The sequence below is a fragment of the Belonocnema kinseyi genome, chromosome 5, assembly GCF_010883055.1.
Source record: "Belonocnema kinseyi isolate 2016_QV_RU_SX_M_011 chromosome 5, B_treatae_v1, whole genome shotgun sequence".
NCBI classification, from domain to species: Eukaryota; Metazoa; Arthropoda; class Insecta; order Hymenoptera; family Cynipidae; genus Belonocnema; species Belonocnema kinseyi.
The window spans coordinates 82,865,493-82,876,952 of record NC_046661.1 but is presented as its reverse complement, the minus strand read 5'-3'; the positions used below and the strand labels follow the sequence as shown (position 1 = coordinate 82,876,952).

Sequence of the window (11,460 nt, the reverse complement as noted above, 5' to 3'; positions counted from 1 at the left end):
TATGTTTTTCGAGGCTGTAATCTTTCGTCCATATCCCAGTTTTTATAACGCACGCTACGCACTCGAATATATATTCTTCGCCTTTGTTTTATTTTTGCGATTTTTTAATAATTTTATGCTCACTTGAATTAAACTTTAGAAAAAATATCTCTTTTACAAACTGGATTTTCTATGAAGCTGGATAATTTTCTACGTAGGCTATAAACTTGAAATCAACGTAGATTCTTTTATTGTTTATACAACTTATAAAACCACAATTCCTTTCTTGGAAGTTTTTTATGTAACTTGCATTTTTTTCAATAATTAGAATCTTAGAATGGTTGAATTAAAATTTCTACTGGCTTGAAAATCTACTTTTAACCTAAAAGGCCTGTTTCATGCATTTAAGATAATATATTTTTTGAAATACTGCATAAATTTTTTCGGGAGCGGATGCTAATCTGAAAAACTGCACCCGCACCCAGCGAAATCGCGGTAAAATTTCAGCCACAACCACGTCCATCCTGAGAATACGGAGCGACCCAAGGACGACCTCCTTCTGCATTTTTCGCGCAAGTTTTTTAGCCTATTGTTGACACGCAGGGATGCTTTTCAGGTTATTAACCAGTGAAAGCTTGACACTTCGAAGAGCGTCGATGATAAGGACGATTAGGTTAACCGAATATTTCGGGTACAATCGTTGCAACTCCCTCATAAGGTCTCTATACCTCTCTTTCTTTTCATTCTTCTTGCCTATGATATTTTTGTCAGCTGGTGCCGAAAATTCGATAACGAACATGGTTGGGTTCTCGAAGTCAAGAAGAACCATGTCAGGCCTCGAGTGTGCAACAAAAACAATTGTCGAGAATATGAAGTTCCAGTATATGCGGCACTTCTCATTCTCGACAATTGACTCGATTTCCCTATATATATTCTATTTGGAAACGAGTTAGGCCACCCTCACTATTACGTTTCTATTCCCTCAAAATCAGTCCAAGGCCATTTGAAGGCAAACTCCCGACACTTGACTGAAAGCGAGAGTTTGGTGTACATACAGTGGCTACATTGAATAACGAAGTATCCAGCTTGAAGTGGCAAAATCGTGGAGTCCCGTTGAGAAATTTTGGTGTGGCATCGGTCGGGCCCCGATCGGGAAAAATGTAGGCCTGATAGGGTATTCTGTCTAGCGCCAGAACGTAAATGAAACGTCCTACCCGACCGGGCCCAGATCTGGGCATTGAAAATGTGGACCCTATCTCGCCCCTTTAATTTTTTATTTCTATAATTAATTAAATTTCCAAAGTTTCAAAATTAATATTTTTTCAACTTTGTATTTTACAAAACTTCAATTTTTCAATATTCTACATTATATATCATTATACATTAGATCACATTTTCATTATACTACATTACATTATCTGTTTGTATTGCTTGAATTTATCGATAAGAGTTTGCATTTTGAAGAAAGCTATTATGCTTTGACAAACAATGTTAAAATTTAGATCTGTTACACACACACACACAAATGAATTTTAATTGTATATATTTTTTTATCTTCTTTATATTTCTTCGAATGATTTTTGTTTGACTAATGCACATGAGGTACGTGAAGTGAGATTTAAAATGTGAGGTTATGTTCGAGAAAATATAAAAAGATTTAATTGATAATGTTACTAATCCCGAAATTCATTCATTTGGCATAAGGTAATCTCTATTTTCAGAATACCAGCAACAAAATACAAAATTCTAAAAAGCTGGAAAATATTTTTTTATTTACAAAAATAGTAAATACGCACAAAATGACGACGATTTCCTTAATACATTCCTGGAAATATTCAGAAGTTAAAAATGAATTGTGATGTTGATTCTAGCGGATTAAAACTTACCTTTTCCTTTATTGTGGATTTAATAAATCTCACCAACAATTCTGTGATTCCGAACTCGCAATCTACTATTTGCTTTTGGCATTTTAAGTTCTATGAAAGAAAAACAATATCACGACGATAACAAAAAACTTGACATAATATTATCTAACCTAACCCGACCATCATCTGCCCCCTTGGGGCCACATGTGGAAAATCCGATCGGGCCCATACCGGAACTCGGGAATGAGTTAAGAAATTTCTGCACGGGGTGTTGAAAATTCTGCTAGTGGTAGTGGACAAACATAAACAAAATTTCTAGCCAAAATATTCGAATCCCAAAGCACCGGCGTCGCAAGTAGACATGCTACCACCAGGCCAGCGCTCCTGGATGAGAGGCGTGCAGCGTGACTGATACTAGAGAATCAGTGAAGGTAGCCGCAATTTTTAAAAATTAATGTTTTCAAAACAGGGCTTCACTTACAAAAAAGCCGTGACACGTGTCGAATGAAATTCGATAATCTTTCAAATTATGCTCACGCAACCTCAATTTCTACTTTGACCCTCAGACCTTCCCCTTGTTAAACACTTTGAAGTCATCGGTTGCCGGAGGGGGCGGCCCACAGGGAAGTCGGACGCTTGACACCCCTGTTTATTTGCAACTGTCGTGGCGCACTCGGGCGAGGGCCAGGCCCCCTCCCCGAAGGCCGGTACTGGCTATGCCCGTCGATGACAAAGTTGGTCGGCAGGGAAGAGCGGCACTTGGTAACTCGGTGGTTGCAAGTAGAGTTGCTTGCAATATAGGGAAGAAGTGGAAGAGTGAATCCGGCACTAAATCCAGTTCAAGAGCTTCGCATAGGAAGGAACTTTCGAAGTTGGTGTTTCGGAGGGTAAGTTTTTTTTTTTAATAACTTGTTATAGAAAAACTAGATTACCAACAAAATGAGGATTTTTAAAAGATCAAAAAAACATTCTGTAAAATTGAAATGAATATTTAAAAATAAATCTAAAGTCCACTCCACAAATATGGTAGACAAATGGTTAAAAAATTATCACTACGTTAAAACTGTAAATAAATACTATTACATTTTTTCAAAATGTATCAAGAAATGATATTTTACAAAAATCCTTTTACCACAATGTGTATTTGAGGTTTAAGAACTTTTTATGCAATGAAAAAATTTTTGATAAAAATGCTGATTATCTTCATTGCATGTCATGAATATAAATAGAAAAAAAAATTCAAAATCGAATCATTCGAGTTTTTTTTTATTTTAGTTACTTTATATTAAAAAAAATTATTTTCTACTCTATACATTGCGATTAAACTTTCCAAAGAATTGGTTCTTAATCTTCTAATCACATTTTATTTCGCGAATAATTGTGATGAGTTTTCTCCTTTCGTACCCATTTCGTATTTAAATTGAGATTTCAGTTTCTCTGATTTATTCTCCCTCTTTAAAATATAAATGGCTTCCGCCCTACTTACATAAATATTATCTACAAGATTTATGATTTATTTTTGATTTTTGTTAAAGTAATTGCTTAATTTTTTATTTAGCAACAAAGTTTACATTTTCTTAAACTTTTAAGACGTAAAATTTTTCTAATATTTTTAAATTTATCACAAATATTTGCCTAAACTATCTTTAAATAATATTCATTGTGTGAAAATAATAATTTTAAAGAAAATTATCACATAATAAATAAATAATTGAGAAAGAGTAATTTTTCTGGGTTTGGGCTGTTTAACTCGTCAAAATTCACAGGTTTGGTATGAAGTGGGAGTGAAATTAATGTTTTTTTATTTTGACTAATAAAAATAAGATGTAATTTGGCGATTATTTCAATAGTTTTTATAAACAAATTCAGAGTTTGGGTATTTTTTAACAAATAGGCTTCATTTATTTAAACGGAATGAAGTAACAATGTCTTTCCAAACACTGTTTATTATGATGCGTTACAAATACACAAGAATTAATTATTATTTAAATAATTTGCATAAACAAATTCAGAATATTAATATGTTGTAACGAATGCCACGAATTTGTGTGGTTACTGTAATAACTATTACTTATTATGTGTACTCAGCTGACAATAATTATTACTTGTTTAGATAAATTTATATATTTATTATAAATAAATAAAAAGAAAAATGTGATTTCAAAATTAAGAGCAGTTTTCTTAAAATAAATGATTCCATATAATATAGTGACTATATCTTATTATAATGCACCCGAATATAATTACTAATTGCTTATACAAATGTATTAATTTATTATAAATAAATAAACAGTAGACAGTGATTTGTTAAAAATTTGGAGTAGTCTTATTTTTAAAAACGATTTCTTACTATAATAAATATATTTTAGTATGGTTACTCATCTGACAATAACTATTCCCTTTACGTAAATTAAATTTTTTGTTGACAAATAAAAAGAGAAAGTTCTTTTTTTTTTAATTAACAGCAAAAAAATTCGAATTTTCAACAAATAAAAATTTTTCAGCCAACAAATAAATAAATATAAATCTATTTTTTTTAACAAAAAACAAACATTTTAACCTAAATAAGATCCAACATTAAAAAATGAAAAATTAACACTTTTACATGAAGAATTAATTTTAAACCACAAAAAAGGATTTTCGACTAAACAATTACATTATCAAGCAAAGAAATAAGCCTGCAATCAAAAAAAATCTAACAATGTAATTTATACTCAATTAAAAAAGATTTTTTTAACAAAAAGGTTCAACTTTCCATCAGTCAGATGAATTTTCAACTCAAATTATAAATTTTCAACAATATAGATTTCTTAAGAAAGTGATTCAGCCAAATCTTCTTTAAAAAATTTGAATACTCAAGCAAAAAAGAATAATATTCAACCAAAACGTTTAATTTTTATAAAAAAGTTAAATACCTACCAAAGCAGATGAATTCTTAAATAATTAACATACATTTTTAAAAAAATAGTTCATTTTTCTGTTAAAAAGATTTTAGTTCACTTTATATGATCATAATATGAATTTTTAAACAAGAAATAAGTTTCTATGAAAAAAATTATATTTTCAATCCACAGAGACGAATTGCTCCTAAATAAATAAGATGAATTTTTATTGAAAAAATATCGAATTCCTCTCAGAATAGATGAATTTTTATTCAGCAAAAATGTCAAAAAATAGCTGAATTTTCATTTTCAAAAAACTCCAGTTGACTTTTCAAGATTAGAATATTGATTTTTCAACAAAATAATAAGTATCTGTGAAAAAACTTGAATGTTCAATTTTTAAAAACGAATTTTTTCCACCAAAAGGGAGGAATTTTTAAGACAATAGTTGAATACCCTACCAAATAGTTGCATTTTTATCCAAGAAAGAGGAAATATGTATTAAAACAGGTGAATTTTTTATAAAAAACTAATATTATTTTAAAATTCAACTTTCGTTTAGAAAATATTTCAGTTCATTTTTCAACACTTAAATATTTTTTACCAAAAACTAAGTTTGTACAAAAAAGGTCAATTTTCAATTTAAAAAAACTAATTTTTTTCAACCAAAAAGGATGAAATTTTAACAAAATAGATAAGTTCACTAACAAATAGTTGCATTTTATCAAAGAAAGGTGAAATTTCTACTAAAACAGATGAATTTTTAATCAAAAACGACACATTTTTATTTAACTTGAACTTTTCTTTGTAAAAGATTTCAAATTGTCAATTTTTAATAAGAATTAAATTTTTTACGAAATTGTACGACTTTTCAACAAAATATTTTGTTTTTGACCAAACAGTTGCATTTTTGTATAAAAAAGATGAAATTTACCTTAAAACAGATGAATTTTTAATTCCAGCAACAACAAATAATAGTTTTTACGAAATAGTTGAATTTTCAACCAAATAGTTGCATTTTTATTTAAGAAAAATGAAAATTCTATTAGAACAGGTAAATTTTGAAATAAAAATGCTGCAGCACGTTTATCTCAGGAAAGATAAAATTTATCTGACAAAAGATCAAATTTATCTGTCGAAAATATTTATTTCACATACGTGATATGTCAAACGGCTGCGTCTAGGTTCACCGACAAAATTTCCTCCATAAATTTAAAAATCCTCGTAGTATTTACTTTTTAAATCTTCTCACTTTATTTAAATGATTTTAACCAAAAAATCATTCAACTACACTTACATAATGCATAGGCTGCATTTTGGTTAGTTTATACTTTATAGTGAACACTCAACCAAGTTCAGTCCTTTAATTTTGTTGAACAAAAAGCTTTAGTTTCTGTCGACCCTGAGGTAGACTTCAAAAATTGTAAACAAAAACGATAAAGTAGAAACTAACAAAAGTGCAGCCTATGTATTCTGTAAGTGTAGGTGAATGATTTTTTGGTTAAAATTATTTAAATAAAGTGAGACGATTTGAAAAATGAATAACGCGAGGATTTTCAAATTTGCGGAGGAAATATTGTCGGTGAACCTAGACGCAGCTATTTGACATATCACATGTCAAATAAATATTTCCTTCAGATAAACGTGCTGCAGCGTTTTTATCCAATTTAAAAATAAAATTCCTTCCCGGGGTTTACTGTGTTCTGACAAGAAAATAGTATTCATGTGTTTTTATTTTAATAACACGTTCAATCCACTACTTTCTTCCCAACTTTGTCCTCTTGTTTGAAGTCCGATTGTACTAAATTTCAAAAACCTCAATGCAAAATTTTACTGGAAAGGGGGAGGGTCGGTAAGGCCGGTTTTTAGCCTAATTTATTTTTGGACCAAAAAATCTGAAAAAATCATGGTAGTATCCTATAAGTATCCCGAGTCGATTGCACGCTAAACGGACTACCCTCCACCCCCCCAGACACCCCCACCCTCCTATAAATATAGGAAACATCACTACCCACCAACTGTATTTTCGAGAGATTTGACACTCTTAAACCTTGAACCTGACGCGATAAAGGTCAGCGGACACCAGGTTCGTAATCAGCGACCCCAAAAACCTATAACATATTTTTTTTTTATTTTTTTACCGTTTTCTCTCGATTTGACCTTTCAATGACCTTGAAACTCGATAAAGTCGACTATTTAGCAGAAAACTAACTTATTGCTTACAATTCTTATTTTATTGTAGGAAAGTAAACTGGAATCCTCTTTGGATAAAATTTAACTACTGTAATTGTTTATAACAATAATAATTGTATGATTTATAAATTAATTAATTCAAATAAAATCCACCCAAATAGGAATTTCGAAAATTCTTCGAAGAATAAAATGAGGTTTTGATCTCTTTTTGACAATTTTATAATTTATTTCAAAGATAAGCGGCCTTTGAGATTGATTTACGTAGTGTACATCCTGAAATCCAGAGTGCCAGAACTATTTTGTCTCTCTCCTGTTTTTTCTCTTTCTTGTTTCTCTCTCTCTGTTTTGTGACGCTTAAGTGAGTACTTAATCTAGGAACACTAAATCCAGGTCAGACCTCATTTATTAGAAGGTTTTTTTTTAATTCACCTGTTCTAGACGAAATTTGATCTTTCTTCAATAAAAATACAACTGTTCGGTTGAAAATTCAGCTTCTTTTTTAATTCTTACTTTTTTTTATTTCAAAATTTACCTGTTCTAATAGAAGTTTGGTTTTTTTTTTGATAAAAATGCAATTATTTGGTTGTAAATTCCATTCTTTTGTTGAAATTTCAACTGTTTCAGATAAAATTCACTTTTAGTTCAAATTAATATTTTGTTGTTAAAAAGAGAACTGAAATCTTATCTGGGTAAAAATTCAACTATTTTTGTTGTTGCTTGAATTAAAAAATCATCTGGTTTAATGTCAATTTCATCTATCTTAAACAAAAATGCAACTGTTTAGTCAAAAATAAAATGTTTTGTTGAAAAGTTACACTATATCGAAAAAAATTTTATTTTGTTAAGAATTTATATTTGGAAATCTGTTATAAATAAAAGTTCTAACTTAAACAAAAAAAATCTATCGTTTTTGATAAAAAATTCATCTGTTTTAGTGGAAATTTCACCTTTCATGGATAAAATGCATCTGTTTTAAGAGAAATTTCATCTTTCTTTGACAAAAATGCAACTGTTTGGTTGAAAATTAAACTATTTTATTGAAAAGTCATACTTATCAGTTGAAAATTATATTTTTTTGTTCAAAATTGAACTTTTTCGTAGAAAATTTACTTTTTTATTAAAGGCTTTTATTTTGGTGCTGAAAAATGAACTAAAATATTTACTAAATGAAAGTTTGAACTGTACAAAGTATTAGTTTTATATACAAAGACATCACCTGTTTTAATACATATTTCTTCTTTCTTGGAAGAAATGCAAATATTTGTTAGTGAATTCATCTATTTTGTTAAAAATTCACGCTTTTTGGTTGAAAAAAATTATTTTTTTTTAAATTCACAATTCAACATTTTTCGTATAAACTTATTTTTTGGTAAAAAAATCTATACTTTGATTTATAAAAGTCAACTGGAATCTTTTTTGAATGAAAATTCAACAATTTTTTTGTATTTTTTTTTTTTTTGTTCTGTTTAAATTAAAAATGCATCTGTTTTAAGAGAAATTTCATCTTTCTTTGACAAAAATGCAACTGTTTGGTTGAAAATTAAACTATTTTATTGAAAAGTCATACTTTGTATTTGAAAATTATATTTTTTTATTGAAAATTACATTTTATTGTTGAAAATTGAACTTTTTCGTAGAAAATTTACCTTTTTGTCACAAATTTTTATTTTAGTGCTGAAAAATGAACTGAAATATTTACTAAATGAAAGTTGAACTTTACAGAGTATTAGTTTTTTATAAAAAACATCACCTGTTTTAATACACATTTCCTCTTTTTTGCAAAAAAGGAAACTATTTGGTAGGGAATTCAATTATTTCGTTAAAAATTTAAATTTTTTCGTAGATACTTATTTTTTTGTTGAAAAATCTATATTCTGATCTTGAAAAGTTAACTGGCGTTTTTTTAAAATGAAAATTCAGCTATTTTTTGAAAATTTTTCTCGATAACAATTAATCTGATTTAAAAGAAATTCGATAGTTTTTCGATAACAGTTCATCTTTCTTATTCAAAAGAAATTCGTCTCTGTGGATTGAAAATGCTAGTTTTGCGTAGAAACTTATTTTTTGTTAAAAAATTCATAATTTGATCATGAAAAGTCAATTGAAATCTTTTTTAACAGAAAAATAAACTATTTTTTTGAAAATGTATGTTTTTTATTTAAAAATTCATCTATTTTAGTAAAAGTTGATATATTTTTATAAAAATGAAACGTTTTGGTTGAAAATTCGTCTATTTGATTGAAAGTTGAACCATTTTGTTGAAAAAAATATTTTTAAATTAAGTATTCAACTACGTGGGTAAAAGTTAATTACATTGGTAATTTTTTTTGATTGCAGGCTTATGTCTTTGGTTGAAAATGTAACAGTTTAGTCGAAAATCCTTTTTTGGAGTTTAAAATTAATTCTTTAGGTAAAAATGTAACTTTTCCATTTTTTAATGTTGGATCTTATTCAGGTGAAAATGTTCGCTTCTTGGTAAGAAAGTAATTTATTTCTTTCTTGGCTGAAAAATATTTATTTGTTGAAAATTCGTATTTTTTTGCTGTTAATTTTGAAAAAAGAACTTTTTTTTTATTTGTCAATCAAAAATTAAATTAATCATAAATCAATTTGCGTAAAGGGAATAGTTATTGTCAGAAGATTAACCATACTAAAGAATATGTATTATGATAATAAATCATTTTCGGTAAGAAAACTACTCTAAAATTTTAAGAAATCATTTTCTACTGTTTATTTAGTTATAAAAAGTTTATAAATTTGTATAAGCAATTAGTAATTATATTCGGATGCATTATAATAAGATATAGTTACTATATTATATGGAATAATTTATTCTAAGATCCCATCAGTAACTCACCAACTTATAGCCCTATATGCTTCAAGACACTTAAAATTATTTAGCGTAGTGTTTTCTTTTTCGGGTCGCGCATAAAGATTTCAAACTCAGATTTTCAAAAATGAAAATAGCGGATGCAATATCATGATCATAAAAGCACGTTTCAGTTACAATAGACGAAAAGTGTAAAATTAAAATTTTATTTCCCTAGGCAACTTTGTGATTCCGAGAGTAGGGATCATCAAAACTTAGCGCTTCAATTTCGACTGAAAAGATGCCTTCTAATGACAAAAAAACCGTCAATTTAGAAAAAAGACTGAAAAGAGCTGAACGAAAACTCAAAGAATTAAAAGCTTTATATGACATCCAGTTGAAGGAACAAGAAGAAGACTTTCTACCTTCTCCTTCTCTAGGAAACAAGGAAAACATACCCGATGTTATAACTCCTGGTCCATCATCATCAAAACCTAGACGTAATAAAGCCAAAGAAAATACAGAGGTTTCTTACAGAGATATGTATTATGCTCTGAAGAAAATGTTTCCCGACATGGATCCTAAATTTATTAAAAAGAAATGCAACAATCCTCCGTTCGAAATCAATGGACTTAGTAAAGAGGAGCAGCTAAGCATGCTGGCTGAAATTTTGTTGAATGAAGGAGATCACAGTCAGTTAGAGGTCGATAAGGATGAGCAATATGAAAAATTATTGGGCATATTTCCTCAAGCCGATCCCACTTATTTGAGGGACTTTGTCGATAAAAATTATCATATTCCGAACAGTCTGAAGAATTTTGTGGACAGGAATTTGGAACAACCGAATTATCCCACTGTTGAAGAATATCGGAAGAAAATTAAAGTTACGGAGCAAGTTAAGGAATACACAACCCAGTTCTCGATTAAAAAGTTTCTGCAAATATTTCCGGATCCAGTGGCTTATTTCGAGAATCCTGATAGAAGGATGAAGTACGATGCTGTGGTTAACGAGTTTTTGAAGGAAATATTCTGCAAGCATAAGGTGAATTTAATTTATTATACGAGGTGTGTTCAAAAAATAAGGTGACTTTATGGTTTTCTCAAAAAATATTAATTTATTCCTCAATATTTATGTTGTCCCCTTTGAAGTAATCCCCCTCAGATATAATACACTTGTGCCAACGCTTTTTCCAATCATCGAATCACTTCTGATAATAATTTTGTGGTATAGCCTTGAGTTCTTTCAGCGATGCAGTTTTTATCTCCTCAATCGTTGAAAATCGATGTCCTTTCATGGGTCTCTTCAGTTTTTGGAAAAGAAAAAAGTCACTGGGGGCCAAATCTGGTGAATATCATTATTGACTTCATTCAACATCTCCTAAGCGATGGTCATGCGATGGATCTTTTGATCAAAATCAAGCAGTTTTGGAACCAATTTCGCTGACACACGTCTCATGCCCAAAACGTCCGAAAAGATAGCATGGCATGAGCCAACCGATATGCCAACATCTTCAGCAACTTCTCTGATGGTAATTCGGCGATTTTTCAACACCATTTCTTCCACTGCTTGAACGTTTTCATCTGTTGTTGACGCGCTGGGACGTCCAGGACGAGGATCGTCTTCGACATCCTCTCGGCCTTCTTGGAACAGCTTGTACCACTTATACACATTTTTCTTACACAGAGTAGACTCACCGTATGCAACTGTCAACATTTCAAGAGTTTTAGAGCA

General features: G+C 29.6%; 1 protein-coding gene across 3 annotated transcripts in view; it reads left to right on the top strand.

Annotated features, from left to right (window-relative positions):
• Positions 1-2,578: 2,578 nt before the first annotated feature.
• The window catches only part of LOC117173471, a 29,992-nt gene continuing 21,110 nt past the window's right edge, over positions 2,579-11,460 (top strand). For all 3 annotated transcript variants that reach the window (XM_033362065.1, XM_033362066.1, XM_033362067.1), the window contains exons 1-2: positions 2,579-2,731; positions 9,967-10,770. In XM_033362065.1, coding sequence (XP_033217956.1) covers positions 10,030-10,770 — 741 coding nt within the window. In that variant the 5' untranslated portion in view covers positions 2,579-2,731; positions 9,967-10,029. The remainder of the gene's footprint in view (positions 2,732-9,966; positions 10,771-11,460) is intronic.